The sequence below is a fragment of the Pithys albifrons genome, chromosome Z (assembly GCF_047495875.1).
Source record: "Pithys albifrons albifrons isolate INPA30051 chromosome Z, PitAlb_v1, whole genome shotgun sequence".
Lineage (NCBI taxonomy): Eukaryota > Metazoa > Chordata > Aves > Passeriformes > Thamnophilidae > Pithys > Pithys albifrons.
The window spans coordinates 3,765,962-3,786,630 of record NC_092497.1 but is presented as its reverse complement, the minus strand read 5'-3'; the positions used below and the strand labels follow the sequence as shown (position 1 = coordinate 3,786,630).

General features: G+C 41.6%; 1 protein-coding gene across 6 annotated transcripts in view; it reads left to right on the top strand.

Annotated features, from left to right (window-relative positions):
• Nucleotides 1–20,669, top strand: part of SETBP1 (SET binding protein 1) — a 267,117-nt gene that overhangs the window by 170,770 nt on the left and 75,678 nt on the right. For all 6 annotated transcript variants that reach the window (XM_071580211.1, XM_071580210.1, XM_071580209.1 and 3 more), the window contains one exon: nucleotides 12,126–15,594. In XM_071580211.1, the coding sequence (XP_071436312.1) occupies nucleotides 12,126–15,594 (3,469 nt within the window). The remainder of the gene's footprint in view (nucleotides 1–12,125; nucleotides 15,595–20,669) is intronic.

Sequence of the window (20,669 nt, the reverse complement as noted above, 5' to 3'; positions counted from 1 at the left end):
GCAACTGCTGATAAGGTCGTGTGCAGGGTAGGTGATGAATCTGCCCTGGTTTCAGAAGTTTCTCTGTTTGGTAACAGAAAAATAGGTATCTGTGTATCCTTGAGAGAAACCCTTAAAGTAGGGGGGACTATGCAGAACTGTAGATTGTCTAGTGGAAAAGAAAACAAAAGCCATCATAGCTATTGAGTAATATGTAAATACTTCACTTACAGTGCAATAGATTTTTGGTTTTTAAAGGATGTTTGAAGCAGCCACATAATAATTTTTGCATCACTGACTTCAATATATGCAATCTTTTTGTACAGTTGTTTGAGATTTAGTTTTTTCTCTTTTTTCTCTCCCAACACCCCAAAAAAATGCCAAAACAGCAATGGTGACATTTGGATTGAGGCAGAGGTCTCCAGCTGTTCTGAGCTTTGCATCTGGGCTCATGTTTTGGGACTGTGATGGAACATACAGAACAACAGTGAAACTTAAATCACAAAAGACCAAATCAATGTGTTGTTCTATATTTAAAACAGAAAAAAAAAAAAGGCAGCGCAACAGAGCAGCCAATGCCTAAAACTGATTCCAGGGTTCTTCATATCATCAGATCCAGAATGTTTTGATTTTGTGGTGTTTTACAGACATCTGTGAGGCTTAGATCCAGATTAGGTGATACTTTTTGCCTGCCTCCTTTTGAAGGTCAGGGCCAAATCTCAGCTATTTTAGTGAGGACAGAGTGAGTCGGGAAAAATATTTCATATATATTTGCCTCTCAAAACTCTTTGCTCAGCCAGGGTAGTGGAATGACAACAGAAATCACAGTGACTTTCCCTATGCCTGTTGATAGCCTGAGTGTGGTAAGCTGGTGAATTTTGACATCACTCACAATTACAAACCAGGTACAACACTGTGAGGTACAACACTACCCATCCTTGTTCTAGAGGGAACCCTGTCTTACTGAGTTTGTCAAGATAGAAATGCTCTTCCTGGTAAATCAGTTCTGTTTTACCAGTGGGACACACCACTTTACAGCAGCAGGGAACATGGAAAGCAAAATGAATATTTAAAAAATGTGAAATATTCTTTCTGATCCAAGGGTGAGGAGGAATTGTTGGGATGAGTCCAGAACTGAGGTATGTCTAAGGATGGAAATGATTCCTTAGAGAGAAGAGACTCTAAACAGTGAGATTTATTATGCTGGGATATAGACTCCAAGCAAAAGGGGCTGAAGACACATAGCTGGAATTGCTTAACACCAGGTTGGACAAAACATTGGAGGATATAGAGAGGTTATATAGTCACAGGTTTTTAAGGCTAGAAAGAACACCTTAATCAAACCTCCTGCATGACTCTTACCAGGAGGTTTGCCTAAATGTGTTCCTGTTACAAGTCTGATAGCTGTCATATACTAATGCATAGCAGTTAGGAAAACTCCCAGTCTTGATTGAAAACTTGCAGTTCTAGAGAACCCATTGCTGTTCTCATGATTATTTATACACCCTATTAAAAATGTGAACCATGTTTCTCACCTTAGTTTTCCTAACTTCAACTTCAAATCCTGTGTATCTGTCAAACTGAAGGACCTCCTGTGAAACTCTTGTCCCATAAATTTTTAGGCTATTTGATATGTTTCTCAGGTGTTTAAAACAGCAGGTTCACCTGTGCTCTAGCCAGTCTTCCTCTCTCTCCTCAAGGAGGTCTTTGAAACACTTATCTTCTGCCAACTCTTCAATGACAGTTCTTCAAAATAAGTACATTTTTAAAAGAAAGAGGCATAACTTTCCCCCATCAGCCATGAACAAATGCACTTTAAGGTCTTAAACATGTACTACTGCGTGTGATTTACCCCTTTGCCAAGTTGCTTGGACAGGAGACTGTGTCTTCAGTGTCAGTATTTTTATAGACTTACTCAACTCGAGCACGCAGTCAGCACTTATGAGAAGCAATAACAGGGCTTGGAATGGTTTTGCTTCATCATCATGAAGCAAAGAATTGTACTTAGATGAGTTACTAGAACAAGGGCAATTAAAAGGGCAGTGCTCTGAAGTGCTGGTGGTACCACACTTTTCCCTCTGTCTGGTCTCAATGTCTCTGCTTCTAAGGGGAGTGTGTGCATAGAAATCACTGGATTTCTGCACTGGTTCAGGAGTTTGTGGGTTTCTCCAGATCAGTTTCTCAGTACAGGATAGTCCAATTCTGACTTGAATGGTCTCCTTATGCCAGTTCTGTTCTGGATGCCAATTACAGACCTGAATTCATATTAAAAGGCTTTTACCTACCTATTCAGCCTCATGGGTGAAAGACTGGGGACCCCATAAGCTGAATTTTACACCTGATTTTTCAGGTGATAAGCTAGAGAGGTTTGGGAGGTCATTTAAGCATTAAGCTGTGCTTGGGGTGTTTTGCAATCACCTTTTCTAGACAACTACTGCCCATTGTTTTTCTTGTCTGTGCTGCTGTTGATTTATGTGTATAGAAAATAAACCTAAACTTGGTCAGGGCCTCAAAGTGATGCTGTTGTACCTTAATAATACTGTAGTTAGCCTGGTGATGTTGTGAAAACAGTTGAGAATGTCTTGAAAGTATAAAATCAAGGAACAATAAAATCTTGGAATCAGCTCCCAAATGGATTTCCGCTGTAGATTCACACTTAATAAAATGCAGAGAATTGTATTTTATTTTGGTACATAAATACTGGTAGTGGAGGACTGTGGCATTTAGAAGAGAGAATCGCTCCACCAGAAAACTCACTTCAGCAAAATGATGCAGTCCAGTTGAGCCCCTTTTATGATCTGAGAAATGACTGTTTTTATAGCACACTAAATAAAACCTGTTATTCAAGCTGGAGGTTTATTAGTAAGGTGATTTTGTCATAGCTGGGGAGGGAGGGGAGAAGGAAGATATGAGGGATGAACATCAAAGAAGAGATTGGTGTCATTCAGGAAAAGCACAATGGTGTCCCAAAAATGCAGTGTCACTCATCATCATCTCACTGAGCATCACCAGGGAGACATTTTATGCCACTATGCTGCTGTTGTTGTTGCTCCAACACATTATTGCTGGACTGCTAGACTTGGCTGCAGGTGTGCTGGGAAACCTGCAAAAACACTTGTGTGGAAGACTTCTCTGCAGGGAGCCAAACTGAGGGGATGGTAAAATTAGTTCTTACAGGAGAGAAGTCAGATTTAGTCAGGGCAACATGTGACTTTGCTGTTGCCAAAAATTACCCCTTTTGTGGTCTTGAAAGAGGACTTGTAGCTGGGCATTAGCATTCCCACAGCACATCTATGCTTAGGCATCTGGGTGCAGTGCTGGCCATCCTTCTTCAAACTTACCTTCCACCGTTCCTTAATGATTCTGTGAATTTAAAATCACCTGACTGAAGACTAAAATCCTTAATAACTATGTCACAGGGTCATCCGTTCTAGTCCAGAAAAAGAGATGTCTGCAATACTTTGATGCCTTCAAAGTGTACAAGGAAATTTCCCCAGTTCTAGAGAAAAGGAGAGAAGGGATCATTTTTTATCTGCTCACAGTGGTGAAAAATAGGCACATGTAGTAAGGAAACTGGAGCTTAAAGCTTCTACAACCCCACTCATTCTGTATCCTTTTGCAAATGGTACAATTTGCATGCTAGGACAGTTACAAGGACTGTGCATTGTGCAAGGGATGGGTGTGCTCCTATTCCCTTATGTCAGAAGGAAATTATTTTGCTTGTTAAAACAGAGAAAAATCTCACTTCTTAGTCTGATCTGAGGATTAGCTTTTAGAGATAGTCTAGACCACATCCTACCACTGCATGATACATACCACAGCATCAACTGGCTTTGCACAGAACACAGTGACTTTTCAGTTTGTACCCAGTGGATCCAGGAATTCACAATGTATGATCCCTTTTGGTAGATTTTGCAAAGGGAATGAACCTCCCACATTTTGCTGCAGATCGCTGAAGTTCATCTTTTCATGGTGAATTTGCTGAAATCACAAGTGATGCTCTTGCTTAATTCTAGGTCCACGACTCAGGTCTTAATGCAGGACCATGGGAAGACAATGTATGTTGGACCTATCCTGCAAATTTCCATGAAGTTTATAACCCTGCTGTGCTAGACAGACGTTCTGGCAGATATCTTGACTTCTTGCTAGTGCTGTTGCACATGCAATACTTCATATTAGACCTTAGCAGCAATCAGGATACTTTGAAAGAATGAATCCGGTGGTCAGTAACTACTAAATGAAGTGCATGCCAAAAGAATGATGAGCTAACTGACTGCAGCTCGCAGCTTTTATGAGCTTCTCTAAATGCCTGTTTTCAGGTGAATTCAGCATCTCTTTGACATTTAAGGACTCAATTTATAATCAAATTATTTAACTCTAGTGGAAAGAATCACTGGCCTTGATGGAAAAGCCATTTATATTTTGCCCATCCCTTGGGGAAAAAAAAAAAGGGTATTCAGGGTAATGCTGCAATTTCTATATTAAATGAAGGATAAAAGAAACCTTTCAATGCAAATTGAGCACTGCAGGCTTTTAAAAATTATAGCACAAACTTAGAGTGCACAGCTGCTCACATCCTTATTTCCAATTTAGCAATCTGAGACGTGCTGAAGCATTAACATCCTGGACCACACTACAAACCTTTCAGAGATTACTGCCCCTTTCTGCAGTTCCTAGTCTGTCTTGGGGTCCTTCTGCTGTTTGATTTTGGCCAAGTCACTGTACAGATATACATTGCCCTCTGGAACTTGAAATTACAGAGCAAAGCGAAAGAGCAGGATGAGACCCAAACCTGGACAAGCAACACCATGATACACACTGGGGAGAGCAGATTGAGCTCCCCAAAATTATGCCTTTTCTGAAGGGATGGAAGTATGTTTCATATATGAATAATAAAGCCTTAATATCACTGCTGCGGTTAAGTTCATTAGCAAAGCTTTGGAACAACTGAAAGCACAGCTTAGCAAGGGTGTCATGCTCTGCAAGCCCTGGCTTTGTGGATACAATGTCTGAAACATTTGCTTAAAAATCCTTACACTGGCTTGAGGCCAAACAAGAACCGAACCAGGGTTCTCTCAGAAGTTGAATGGGGAACATTGTATGAGTCCCATTGTAGTCCACCTTAGCTGGTGCCCAATTGTTCTCTCCCAGCTGCCTAAACCGAGGCAGCAAACTGTGTTATGGTTAAATACGATATTTAAACTGCATTGTTATGTCGGTGATGATGGGTTCTTTGTTGGAGATGACAGAAAAATCCCATTGTTTAGAGTTTTCCCAGGCTTGGTGCTTAATACAAAGCCTTGAAAAGAGCAGGGTTGTTTAAACATTTGATGAAAAAAAATATGTGCAGCTACGGGTCTATTCCGCTTGTAAGGAGGAGATCAGCCTGCAGTGCCAAATCCTACCTTTATAAATTCAACATGTTGTTGCAATTTGCCTAAATAAAATCCTCAATCCTTGAATGTGGAAAATGGAAGGGTCTGAAACACAGCAGAAGATTGAAACAGGGTGCAAATTATCCAGTTTAAAGCTGGTAGCAAAATGAATTTGGATTAACTTTGGAATTTCTGAATTATTCAAAAAATCATGATGCTTTATCAGGAATGCATGAAAAATTACAATTTGCAGCCATGTCAGCATCTTTGGACCCCTTAGTAATCTCTGTGAATTGCTTTGTCTTTTCCTTCAGGGTAAGTGCTTCAGACAAGGTGTTCTCAAAACAATCATAATGCAAAACCTGTACTTCAGTTTCTCTGTATGGACACAATCACACAGAGGTGCCCCGGGTCTAGGAAGTTTTTGTTTGGTGAATGGACACAAAGAGGTGTTTGGCTTTTAATTAAATCACTCCCACCCCGTGCTGTGTCTTCCTTTCAAGTGCAGCTTCATGTTTATTCCTGCCTCTCTTTCTATGTCTTGTGAAAGATCAGGGGCTGGAACTAGATTGTCTTTAAGAGCTCTTCCAATCCAAACCTTTCTATTATTCTATGATCCACACTCCTGTGAGTGTGGTGGTGTTTGGGCTTTGCTATTTAAGACCCAGGGAGCTGCAGAAGGAGTAACTCTTGGAGTGATAAATTTGACAAAGTGCCCTGGAAAATCCCCTCTTTTGGAATGATAGCAATGAATTCTACGTTAGTGCCTGCTGATGTGTTTTCCATTAGTTTTTTACCTTTAATTAAAGCCCCTACATCAGTTTAGAACTAGTTTTAGTGGAATTTCTCAGAAGGCACCACTGTTGTTTGTACTTTAAGTGTCACGTGGTGGTTTGTATTCCTCATCCTTGGTTAAAGTAATTGAGCATCTGAAGAAATTCGTAAGTCCATTTCAGACACTTGCACTTATGAACAGCCCTGATCTGATCACAGACACCACACACCTCATGCCATTGACTACTCAACCTGTAAGTCATCAGGCCCAACTTACATTCACCTGAACCTGGTGTTTCCTCCACTTCACATCTTTTATTTACAGAGTAATTCTACCCCGGGAAGGCTCAGTGCACTCACCAAAAGACATCTCCAACCTGTTCTGATTAGAGCCTTCAAGTGAACAGTTTACAGTTGTCCCACTGGGACACAAGAGGAAATGCTCAATTTTGAGCAAAAGTATGAGCTGAGCCAGGATTAATTATTCATGTGTTGGAGCTAGAAATCTCACTTTTTCTTGCCCTCAAAGGGTTTTCTTCTCTGGTAACATGTGTTCATGCATGTCTAGGAAGCAGAAACTGCAAGGAAAGCTTTTTCAAGAGGAACAAATCACTTGGAGATTCTCCAATTGTCAGGAGCTCAGGACCAAAACAGAGTCTGATTTTTCAGAAGGCAGGTGCCCATTGCAGTGACAGCAGATTCAGTCAGTCAGCCTGGAAAATCTCAGGCTGACCTTTATTAGGTACCAAAGTTCTGTTATCAGCATTGTCTGGAGTACTTCCAAGTCTAAGCCTAAATTTAAGCTGGTGTGAATTCAAGCTTGCCTTTCCTCTGAATTGGGTGGATACAAGGAAGGTCTGCTTTGTATGGAATACTTCTGCCATAGCAGAGTGCCATGCCTGAGGTAATATCCTCCTCTGCATGGCTTGGAGACAGCACCTGGAGGTCCAGCATCCTTCCAGCTCAGGTGGCCAGCAGAGCAAATGACTACATAGATCACAGCTTTGCTCCATGGATTTCCAATGAGATGGCAGCATCTAGATGGCAATATTGCTACCAGAAATTGCTTACAAGTTCCTAGATCACACAGAGGTATTATACGGTGTTTTGACGAGATGTATTCTTGCTGGAGAGGCAGGGATGGCCCTGAGATAAGAGCAAGCACTTCCCAAGCCCCTGATTCTAAGTGACATTGTGTGTTTAGGAAATCCTTTCCTCTTTTTATTTTTTTCTTTTCAATTTTGTTTCAAGCCTATGAAGAAGATAACAAAGGATGGTATGTCCCCAGAGCACATTCTGATGTGTCACTGTGGATGCCAATCCCCACAGACGCTTACGATGTTATTAATTTTTAAAACAAACTTGCTGATTGAGGTTCTGACTGCCTTTAAATTGTCTCTACAAGGAGACTGTGTACTAATTAACCCACAGAAACAATCAATGATGTACCTTTTTCAAGTTTCAGGGTGATTAGAATATGAAAATGAAGAGCACAATGGTGCAGATGTTTTAAAATCACAGCAGACAGCAATTAGTGACATGGGAACCAGCTGCTTATCTCTCCAGATAAAGCCTCTTAATAGGGAATTACACTTGAGGAGCCATTACACAGATGGATCTGCAATGATTTGAAGAGGGGGCGTTGTAGTATTAACTTTGATTTGCAAGCCAGATTCTTGACAAGTTTTATATGTGTTACCTCCTCAAAAGGTGTATTTGGAGTAGGGAGGGACCAATCCTTTAAGCATTCAGATTTTTTCTTAGGTGATGGGTTACTCTAACTGCATATTTTATCATTATTATTAGTTTTATTCTTATATGGATTTATTTTAATTATCATTATTATTACTTAACTAGGCCCTCCATTTACTTGCTGTCATCTTCTCCCACTTTTTGCTTTGGAACTTGAAGCAGCATGTGGATTTAGGTGGAAGCTCAGTCAAGGGAATGGGAAGGCAGCCTGAGACATCCAGTAGCTAAATGAAAAGTGTCTCTGAGGAGTGGATTCTGCTGCTGGGTACTATTTGCAGAGTAGGGTGCTGCTCCTCATGGACTGATACAGACTCATCTCCTCAGCTGCAAGGGCTGTGTGCCAGAATAAAACTGTTATGGGGAGTAATTATCCCTGCAGGTGCAGAGTTGCAGAGGTCTGGTGAGGCAGGTATAAACACAGTGTAAAACCTCTTCTGCTCTGTGAGCAGTGCTCACCAGTCACCAGTGTATGGGAGGTATCCTGCTCATAGCTCTACCCACCATTGCCAAAGCTGAAGACTGAAACACATGAGTTTGTCATTCAAGTAATATACTACTCATAAGAGGATTCAAATTTTGTTTTTACAGTTTAAGGTGTTTAGCGTGTGCTGGATCACATTGCTCAAGCTTCTTTGCAGTTAGGAAAGTACCAGCTTCTTTATGTGTATTTTATTTTATTTGAAGGAAAGATGGAATTATTAGCCTACTAAACACTCCTAGTAAACTGCCTATCAAGAGAAATATTCACCAAATATGGTGAGATGTAGTAAAATTACATGAGTTAATTTATGCTTCTACTTTCACAAAAGAAGAAGAAGCAGACTGCCATTGCAGAATAGCTGGCTGCAGAAGAAAATCCTGTTTAATGAAAGGAAAAGATACAAGCACAGGCAGGCACTGAAGTTTGTGAAGCAATTTTAAGGCCTCATAAACCAAAAAGTAAATAAAGGTTAATCTTTCTGTTTTCATGACAAAGGCCACTATTCCTGATCCCAATCTCAGCTGGCTGCCGTAGGAACTCTATGTAACAGCCCCTTGCCAACACTTATGGATCTGGGAGTACATTGTACACTTACTGACAAATAAAGTAGTGAATCTGTGTAAAAGGCATCAAAGTGCTAGTTTCTGGAGATCAATATTTGCCCTCACCCCCCTGACAGCTCTGGCATCCTCTGTCAGCTCTGCAGAGTCTTGGCTTAGCTGAGCAGGAGCTCGTTGGCTTCTTGGGATGATGCTCACCCAGCAGGGAAAATTGAAGCTTAAACATTAGAACCAGTGGGACCAGACAGCAAGCTAGATGGATACACAGGGAATAAAATACATGCGGCTGCATTAATTTCAACTGATTTAGCAGTGTTATTAAGTAAACAGTCCCCACATAGTCATTGCAGCCAATGAAACCCCACCAGCTGCAGGCAAATGATCTGTGGTTGCTGTGCTGCAAAAGAATTATTTTTGGGTGATGTGGATGTGTCTGGCAAAGTAGAGCCAATAGTAAATGTGATGCTGGAAGAAGTTTCATGAGGAAACCCAGTGGACTGTTATGTGCTTGGGCAGATATATAGTTCTGACATCCTGCTTAGGAAATGGAGTTTCCTGATCCTGCAGACTGGTCATTTTTTGAAGGCCTGTTGAAATCAGAGTGCTTATCCATGTGATTAAATGCCGCCAGAGTTGGCACCTTTGATGACATGGGCATATCTCTCTCATGAATTTTAAGATCAATGTAGTGGTGGCCTGTGCTTCTTGGAGTAATGACAGGACTATCATTAGGGATGTGTTGGGAGTTGTGTCATCACTATATAATGTGCAGACCTAGGAAATGAGTCTGGAAGAGCCAAGGCATATATCAGCATTCGTTACTGATCTGTAGCTGGCCTCTCTATTCTGAGCCCTTATTAACTGCCTTAAAATACAGAGCAAAGATTATTGCTCCTTTTAAACTACAGATTTCTCTGTGTGTGGCAGATGTGGAGGGACGAGGGTGTTGCCAGCATGCGATGGTTTTGCTCACTGCTGTGACCATCTTTCTTATCTTTTTTTCTCTTCCAAGTGAAATTTGTCAGGTTATTCAATGTCACAGCTCACCATCTGGGAAATAACGTGAATGGGAGGAGCTGTTTTGACTGCTGTCATCAGGGTGGGATCTGTTCAGAAACATCTTGGCCCTCCTTTATTGTGGGTCCTGGGACCCATGAAAGGCGTAAGCCCAACATTCCCAGGGCTTTCCATATCAAAAATCATGGTACTTTGGGAAGATGGTTTTGTATGTGAGGCTGGGTTCGTGGGATACCACCTCCAGCCTCCTGGGACCTCACACCTCTTCACACCTGCCCAGCTGACAGGATACCCAGCCTAGTGGCTAGGGAGCAGGAGAAGCACTAAGTAGTGAACCTCAGGAGTTTTGGGATCAGTTTAAAATAATTGAAAAGAAGCTATAAAACTCCAGGGCTGGGGCTGCTGATTTCCTTTAGACCCTTCCCCTTCCTCATCCCAAGATGGGTGGGCTTCATTTTCCAAAGGAGGGTATCATTGTGGGTCATGGCTGCTGAATGCTGCATGTCTCATGTGTGGAAGGCCACTGCAAGGAGGAGGAGGAACTGATTCATTCCCCAAGGGTTGTTTATGCTTTCAGCTCTTCTCTCATGCTGAAGAAACTGGGTGTCTCTTGCCCATGACATCTGCAGCTCCACCACAGCTGCATGCTTTCGTTTTCTCACTCCACAATTCCTGGAAATCTCTATTTTCCCTAAGCATGGCTGGACCATGTGCACAACAGCTGAACTATCCACAGGATTTAAGAGTCCCTGATTGCTTCTCAGACAATGGATCAGAACAACTTCATCGTTATTTCCTATTCCAGGAAAGCCACATGTCCATTTTTATATACACATGAAAAATAGCTCAGTGTCAATTTGTCAATGACATATATGTTTAGTGGTCACTAAATAAAGCACTATGGGCTTGGGGCTGTTTAGTCCTTTTCAAAACTCTGCAGTTGCTTGGAACTAAGACACCTCAAACCTCCTTGGTCAAACCTCTCTTATGTTCTTACTCCTCCTTGCACCAAAATTTTCGTTGCAAACACCCCAAAGAGGGATCTAATGTAACTTAATTATACAAGGGTGGTTGCAGGAACACAAGACATGTAGCTGTTGTTTTTTATCATTCTTTCTTTGGCTACACATTTATTTTAAGTCCTTCATAATTTCTTTGACATTCAGAATACTGTCAGCAACTGGTACACCCAGTACTGTACAGTACTAGGTGTACAAAATCAGTTGTAGAGTTTGACCCAGAGCTTTACAAAATAAAAGATCCTAAATGTAACAGGAGAACGCAGAGAAAACAGGTAAATTAAAGAAAGTAAAATAATAAATATATGGGGATTTTTGCTTTAAAAGACTTTTCAAAAAGTTGCAACTGTAGTAAGCAGAATTTCTTTAGCTGAAGGAAGTCCACCAAGAATAAAACAGTAGAGTTTCTTTTGCTCTGTAAGAGTCTTCAGCATAATTCTGCCCTTGCTGTAACCTCTTCTGGTTGAAGAGCTCCTGTCAGATTAGAAATCATATTGAAAATATCTCTCACCAACATTGCAAATAGAGATTATTAAAATGAAAAAGGAGTAACGCAAATCTTGAACCTGCCAAGTGTGCCTCACACACTTGATGCTATGCATATGATTTTAAACATTAAGTTTGTGGGAATGGCTTCTGTGTGGAAATTCAAGTAAACCTTAGCAGAATGTGATTTAACAGGGGAGTGGATCCATGGGGTTTTCTCTTGTTTGTTACAAATTTTGAGATAATTTTTCAGTTTTCTTGTTTACAATAATGATCTCATTTTCTGTTGTTGAGCCTTAAGTTCTGTGAGGGATTATTTTTAAGGAAAAAGGAATTCTTGCCAGGAAATTGGGTTGCACCATTCATCCCTTGAAAGGGAATATTTTACTAATGTTTTAAATTTAAAATCAATAGAAATGTTTCCCTAGAAATTTCATATTTATAGAAATATTTCCACTGCTTTTATAGTGGAGAAACCAAACAAAACTTGTTTACTGTGCGTGAATCTAAATGGAAATTTGTCTCAAGTATAAGAAGACTTTATAAAGGTTCCTAACCCTTACAAGGAGATTGTTTAAGAAGAGTTGTCATTCACTGCACAAATGAAGAGCAGCAACCAGGAATTATGAATGGATGGATAAACTAAATTTTTTTTTCTATTTTTTTTTCTTCTGCCTTCCAGGTTTATGACAGGCCACAAAAACATTCTGCTCTGCATTATGATCCGGGCCTCCAACAAGACTTCACCAGTGACACCTTAAAATCAAAACACCAGCAGAAAAGTAGCAACCAGCACCATATTGACTGGTCAGTGAGCCCCGATACTGGATCTGCTTCTCAGAGCTGCTTCATCAACACAGAACCCAGCAGAGAAGCAGTTAGTGCCACCAAGGTCTCTGCTCTGGAGCCAGGAGTTCCCTTCAGCAAATCCCAGGCGAAGAAATCCTGCAGCAGCAGCAGCACATGGGGGCAGCTGTCAGTCAGTAGTAAAGAGCTTGGTATCTGCAGTGCAGTCCCATCACCCAATGGCGTCAGTGTGGCCGCACAGCCGAGCAACGCCCCTGAGTGCAGTGGGCTTTTGCCTCTTGGAGACCAAGAGGGAGGTGTGCAACTGGAGGCCCCCGAGCAGCCTGCTGGAAGTACAAAGAAGAAGTCCAACAAAAAGGACTTGATAAGTCAAACCATCCAAACGACAGACATTGAGTGGGTGAAGAGCGCTCAGAAAGCATTTGACAGCAAATCCCATGACAGCATGGAAGGGAAAAAGGAGTCTTACTCGATGGACAGCATGTTGGATACATCACCGTCAAAGCAGAATCCCATTTCTGCTAGCAGTTGTGAAAGTGACACCAGTCATGTACGAATTACTATCCCAATAAAGTCTCCCACAACAGATGCATCTGGCCACAAAAGGAAAAAACGGCAATCCATAAAATCTTCCATAGATAAAACTATCCAGGAGAAAAGCCTGCCTTCTGTACTTGCTATGAGCACTGAAATAGCAAACAGGACTAACTCTCAATCAGAAGCAAGTAAAAAAGATCTTCGAGCCACAAAGCCAGGGAAAGTGATAGAAAATGAGTCCCCCTTAGTATCTATTGACTGTGGTGTGTTCACTGACAAAGCTTCCCCCAACAGTGCCGCCAGACTCAGAAAACCTCTGGCTGTGACATCCACTCTCCTGCCCACTGACCTTTCCACAGCTGGCAAATTATCTGAAGTCCAGCACCCCAAACATGCAGCTAAGCGGCGATGGACCTGCAGCAAACCTAAATCTATCCTTCGGGAGACCTCCTTGACAACATCTGAGAAACTGATGGTGGAGCCTCCTTCAGCCTATCCCATCACACCATCCAGCCCTCTGTATACCAATACAGACAGTCTTACTGTGATCACACCTGTCAAGAAAAAAAGAGGACGACCAAAGAAACAGCCTTTGCTCACTGTTGAAACCATTCATGAGGGAACCTCCACCAGTCCAGTGAGTCCAATCAATTGTGAATTTCCAGGAACAAAGAAAAGGAAGAGGAGAAGGAATCTGGCCAAGTTGGCCCAGATGGTCCCAGGAGAGGACAAGTCCATCAGTGAGCTGAAGTTTCACAAAAAGGTTGGGAAGCTTGGGGTCTTGGATAAGAAGACCATCAAGACCATTAATAAAATGAAAACCCTCAAGAGGAAGAATATTCTCAATCAAATCTTGTCCTCCTGCTCCAGCAGCATAGCTCTGAAAGCGAAAGTCCAGCCACCATCTAGTGCAGGGCCAACCACTATTGATGCCAGACTAGGGAAGCAGATCAATGTCAGCAAGAGGGGGACTATCTACATTGGTAAAAAACGGGGCAGAAAGCCAAGGGCAGAGCTGCAGACTCAGCCAGAAGAACCTAAGACAGCCATCAAGCACTCAAGGCCTGTTTCCAGCCAGCCAGAAAACCCAGCAGTGCCTTCCAACCTGCAGTCACTTGTGGCATCGTCACCAGCAGCTATTCATCCACTTTCAACACAGTTAGTGGGGACTAATGGCAACCTTAGCCCTGCAAGCACTGAAACAAATTTTTCAGAGTTAAAAACTATGCCAAATCTTCAACCTATCAGTGCTCTTCCTACAAAAACCCAGAAAGGAATGCACAGTGGAACTTGGAAGCTGTCTCCACCCAGGCTAATGGCTAATTCACCTTCCCACCTCTGCGAAATAGGTTCTCTGAAAGAAGTCACGCTGTCGCCAGTAAGCGAGTCTCACAGTGAGGAAACCATCCCAAGTGACAGTGGGATAGGTACAGACAACAACAGTACTTCTGACCAAGCCGAGAAAAGCTCAGAGTCCCGCCGGAGATACTCCTTTGATTTCTGCACCCTGGATAATCCAGAGGCTATCCCATCTGACACCAGCACAAAGAACAGGCATGGTCACCGGCAGAAACATCTCATTGTGGATAACTTTCTCTCTCATGAGAGTATTAAAAAGCCAAAGCACAAGAGGAAAAGAAAAAGCCTGCAGAACAGAGATGACCTCCAGTTTCTGGCAGACCTTGAAGAACTCATCAATAAGTTCCAAGTGTTCAGGATTTCCCATAGAAGCTATACATTTTATCATGAAAATCCATATCCCAGCATCTTCAGGATTAATTTTGATCACTACTACCCTGTGCCATATATCCAGTATGACCCATTGCTCTATCTTCGCAGGACCTCTGACATGAAGTCTAAGAAGAAGCGTGGTAGACCTGCCAAAACCAATGACACCATGACAAAGGTGCCTTTTTTACAAGGGTTCGGTTACCCTATTCCCAGTGGGAGTTACTATGCACCCTATGGAATGCCTTACACATCAATGCCTATGATGAATCTTGGTTACTATGGTCAGTATCCAGCTCCTTTGTATCTGTCTCACACGCTTGGAGCGGCTTCCCCATTTATGAGACCTACCGTGCCCCCACCCCAATTCCATGCAAGCTCTCATATGAAGATGTCCACCACTGCCAAACACAAAGCAAAACACGGAGTGCACCTACAAACCCCTGTGGGAATGGGCCTTGGAGACATGCAGTCCCCTTTAGCTCCTCCAAAGGTTGGAGGAACAAGCCTTTCAAGTGGCCGACTTCACAAAAGGAAACACAAACATAAGCACAAGCATAAGGATGAGCGTATATTGGGGACACATGAAGATCTGAGTGGTCTCTTTGGTAGCAAGTCCACTGGCTTCTCCAGCCATGCCATCAATGAAAGGCTGAGTGGCTCAGACAAAGACCTCTCCTTGCTCAATGAGAAAAGCAAGCATAAGGAGAAGCAGAAGCACCAGCATTGTGAAACTGGGCACAAAGGCTCAAAGAGTAACTTTGAAGTGGACACGCTGTCTACATTATCACTTTCTGATACCCAGCAGTGGTCACAGAGTAAAGATAAAAACGACTCAAGCAGTGATCCCATTGACTCTTGCACAAAGAGATACTCTGGTAATACTGAGAGTAATGGAAGGTCAGAGTCCCTGGACATGTTTGGTGAAATGACTTCCTCAAGTGAGAAGCGAGACAATGATGGAAGTGGGAGTAAAAGAAGAAGCTTTGAAGGGTTTGGAACTTACAGGGAAAAGGACATTCAGCCCTTCAGGACAAATAAGAAGGACAGAAGTACTTACGATTCTTCAGCCTCTTCAGGTAAGCTTTGCTTTGTTCTATTTTATCTCACTGCACTAAAATGTTGATGCAGAACAAAGAGGTGCTCACCATTTACAGCAAATACATTTATGAGTCAATAACTTCTTTGTCTTTTTGTAACTGACTGGTTATTCTTCATCCACACTTTGAGGAGGTCAACAAGAAAGTTGGGCACATCTTAAGCCTAAAACTTTAAAACTCTCTGAATTGTTACACAGCACTTTTATAAATATTTGTACTGCCTTCACCTATCTCTTGTAGCTTGTTGTGCTTCCTCCAAAAGCTCTCACCATTGCATTCTTCAACAGCAATTGGCAAGGTAGGCATCCCTCTGATTGGTGTTTAATGTCATGTGGTGGTAGTTGCTGTCCAGCCTTTGGGAGAGGAGAAGAGTCTCTGCTCTGGGCCATATGATCAAAAAACATTGTTGATAAGACAGACCAGACACATGGGAAATTGTGAGGCTGTCCCATGACTGATGTGGTGTAATACTGCTCATCCAGAGGAACCCATCATGCTGATGACTGTGCTGAATATATGGAGCTGCTAAGTCCAATCCTAGTGTAAGTCTGTCACATCCAGTAAGCAGATGTCATGTGAAGTAATTATCCTGAGCACTGAGTGTGTGTGGGAAGGGACCAGTGTCACAGAAACAATAAAGCCTCACCAATTGACTCTTAGTTTTAGGTCGTGTGACTTGGAAATATCAGGTGGATAGATGAAGAGGGAGGAAGTCCCTTTCTGCTACTAGGGACATCTGTTCCTCTCCTGCAGAGGAGGAAAAAAGGAAATCTGAATCTTGTCTGGAAGACTGAATTGTGCTTTACAATAGGGAGCTGCTTTTGTGATGACACAGAGGCAGGTGTTTTGCTACAATCTAAATGAATTTAACTTGGGAGCAAGCCCAGTGCTCCTGCACCATCAGATATTTATCACAAAGCAGATTTCACACTTGGTTCTGGGAAAGGGCGAGCTTTACTGAACCAATCAGTGGTGGATGAGATTCTGATGTGCTAAAAAAGAGCTTCAAAGAAAAGTAGTTCATAGCCTTCAAAATGAAAAGTGGATCAACTGAGAACACAGAGGGAGCAGAGAATTTGTATAGTCTGCCAATGTAAGGCTCTAAAGTTTTTTATTGACTTGTAACTGATCAAGTTCCAAAGACTGTTCATGCTTGAGCCACCTAGATATTTCCATTTCTTTCACTGAGACCGGGATCTGGACTGTAATAGTGAAAAGCAGTCTGAAACGAGAGATTACAGCATGAAAACATTTCCATTCACGCTATCATATATTGAATCGAGACACCCCAAAATGACGCATCCAAAAATATTGAAAAAAAGACTGGAATCAGTCTCTGAATATCAGAGTTGTTACATGCCTGACAAAGAACAAAATTACTCTCCATCAAGAGAGTGCAGTGGCTATTTCATTAAGGAAGATGCAGTGGCTATTTTATTAAGGAAGATGCATCCTAGAATAAAGGATTAAAAGTCTTCAAGATATTTTGCATGTCTATTTCTTTCTTTTTTTTTTAATAGAAGTTCACAGTTTTCACAGTCGGATTTGTAGTCTTTTTGCTTTTTGAACAAAAGATTATTTTTTTAAACCTGTACTTTCCAATTTAATATATTTCACTTAGGCATAGAAAACTGTCAAAATTCTCAGCACTGCTGAACTCAAATGAGTTTCCAAAGTAGGGACATGACCCCCAGCAGGCTGACTTGGAAATAGAATTAGTAAAGAAAAAGTCCATTTCATGTTATTTTCCTTCAGTTTGTTCCCTGTGATGATAAAAGTGTAAGATGGAGTGGTAAAACTTGCAGAAGGAGCTCCATTATATTTGCTGTTTAAACTTGTTAAACTGGTACTCATTTAAACTAAAATTATTTTTATTTATTTTTGCTTTTCATGGTTACAGCTGCACATCATTCCCCATGACCTAATCCATCAAGTTACAGATTATTAATTTGTTTCATCACTGTCATGCCATTATTTAGATGGAAAAATCATCAGCACTTAGCTAAGCAGAGCCAGATAACCAGACCCTTACCTTGTACTACAAGGAAAAATACTAAAACTGAACAGCTCTGCCAAGAAAGGCCTGGAGCCAAGGCTGTTCATTAAAGCCTAGGAACATCTGTCTGCTTATGACTGCCTAAGATCTCAGTGCAGCTTTATTTCCTCTCTCTGTTTGACCTTCACTGGGATTCCCAACAGAGGTCCGCACTTGAGTCTAGCCATAACTATTAACCTGTTCCCAGAGAGAGGGGATTACACTTTTCCATGATGCCCTTGACCTTCTTTCTCCTAATGCACCCTACATTTCCCTGAGGTGGTTAAACAATGATTGACTAATCAGAAAAATAAAAGGTAAAAGAACAAAAAGCCCTATGAGAACATATATGTCTGCCCCAGGAGGCAATTTTCTGGTTGCTCTTTCCTTTCAGTGTTTGTCATCCTTCACAGCATAAAAGTAATATGTAACAGAGATAAGAGGAGACATCCTAAATTTCAGATGAAAGCTGAAAATAGATTTATATCACAGCTTTAGTGTTATCTTTACTGCATGTGCATTTTGGTATGCTCAGTAATGCCATTTGCAACTTCATTGCTTGTTTCTGGAGATAATATATGGAGCAAACCCTATAAGGATACGGAAGAAAGTCACTTGGGCACCTCCTAGACTGAACTTTCAAGTTGTGTGCACCAAGTGTTGGCTTAGCTGATTTCATCCTTCCACTCCTCACAGCCAGAGGTACACCTCATGCATTTGTAAAATGGATTTGGAGTCCCTCTGGCACTCCATGACACAAGGTATTGTGCACAGCTGGATGGCTGACCCTTTCATCTGCTTTCCTGGAGTTACTAAAGCCCCAGGTGAGGGACCCAGGAAGAAGTCACAGACTGGTGCCACAGCTGGGCTGGGGAGACTGAGATTAGAACTGTGTTTTTACTAAAGAGGTCTTTATGAAAAAGCCCACATGTCCTTGTTTTTTGTCTGCCTGTTTCTCCTTCATACGTGGTGCTAGAGAAGACGCTTTCATTGCTGATAAGCAGTCTCAATGCCATAGCTTGTTCCTTGGAAACAAAGCAGAATTTGTTACCTCTTCCCTATTTCCTTAGGTGGAATAATGAGGAAAAGCACATTTAACATTTTAATGTACATAGATAAGATAGCAATTTGCATGTACAACCAGTCAGATTATGTCCTAGTTACAGTCACTGCAGACCAGGATGTAGCTGGAGGTGAAGCAGAGGTCGAGAGTTGCTATATGCAGGACTGCATTTCTGCTTTTCTTTTTAGTGAGACTAATCAAGGTCTATGCTACTTTGTTCTCACAGTATTTATACATCTTGGTTTTTTGAACTATGATTATATAAGCAAAGATTACCCTGCTTGCATATTGGGCACCATGGCTCAAAGATCAGCTAATAAGTACATTGGTTTCATCAGATACAGCACAGACACCATGCACAGTAAATTTACAGGAATATAAAGTTAATCATATGCAGCTATTAGGGAGGCAGTAATCATCAGTCTCTGAATTCTGGATCGTTAAAATGACAAACATGCTTTACAAATTAATGTTTAACTTACCTACAAGCCCCCCCATGCCTTTCCCCCAAAACATTCATCAGTGCTACAAGCTGAATTTCTTCTGATTTGACCTTTCCTCCTCAGCTGGTTTGTATGGTGCTTATTTTACTCTTGAAGGAATCAGTCTCAGCTTTGGATGGAGGATGGGCATCACTATTCAGTGATGGGCATCACTATTCCCTATGACTTTAGAGGCAGAAGAGGGGTTGTGTCATGCATGCATATATATGCAAGTCATACATATTAAATGCACAAATAAATAAATGTATGTTGTATTCTTTGAAATGCATTTTCCAACATCTCTGTCTTAAAAGTGCCCCTGTTCCTGTTAAAAGTCCCTGTGAGGATGATTAAACCTTCCAAAGGGAGAGTTGGAGAAGTACTGGAGGAAAGGAGACATGACAATCAAATGAATGAAGAACATTCATCTGATATTAGTACAAATGCACATATAAATAACCCAGCTATGCTGAGGAGTGTCATTTATCCAAATGAGATTTCTGCCTTGACAAAACTCCCCTCCATGGCTCAGTTTTCTGCTGGAGTGGTCTGTTGCCCCACAACACTGAATGAATCTCTGGTTCATCCTCTCTCAGGAGTCGAAGCCTTAGTGTGATTTAAACCAAGACTTGCTATAAACAAAAACAAATATGGTGAAATACTGGCAAGGCCACCATGGGGTGTGTTCTGGATTGAGCAGGAGGCTTTTTCTGTGTGTCTTTTAACAAACAGCATATGCAGTTCTGGACTATTATCACGAAGCCTTGATCACTCACAGTGTTACATCAAGAAAAGATCAGTATTTTAGTACTGAGTAAGCACATTTGTTCTTCTAAATGTATGTGGAAGATGTTGACAAATAGGGTTACCCAATTGCCTTATTAATTAAATTTTGCTGATTTTTCATATAATTAATACTGTTATTAATTAATCTAATTAATAAATTTCCACAATTTATTTTTTACGTAGTACTGGAATCACAAAGTTCGTTCATTATCCTGCAGTAAATGCATTATTTTAATAATAGGGAAAACAGTGGTCCTACACTGCTGAACCTCCTGTTGTGGGTCCCTCATGACAGGAAGGACATTGAGGGGCTGGAGCGTGTCTAGAGAAGAGAATGGAACTGGGAAATGGTCTGGAGCACAAGTCTGATGAAAAGCACCTGAGGGAGCTGAGGGGTGCTCATCCTGAAGAAAAGGAGGCTCAGGGGGACCTTCTCACTCTCTCCAATTCCCTGATAAAAGGGTGGAACGAATGGGGGTCAGGCTTTGCTCCCAGGCAAGAAGTGAAAGGAGAAGAGAAAATGTCCTCAAGTTTGTTCCAGGACAGATTCAGATTGAATACTAGGGAAAATTTCATCTTTGAAAATGTAGTCAAGCATTGGATCAGGCTGCTCATGGAAATGGTGCTTAGAGACAAGACTTAGTAGTGGGCCTTGTCACTGCTGGGGGAATGATTGGACTCAATGATC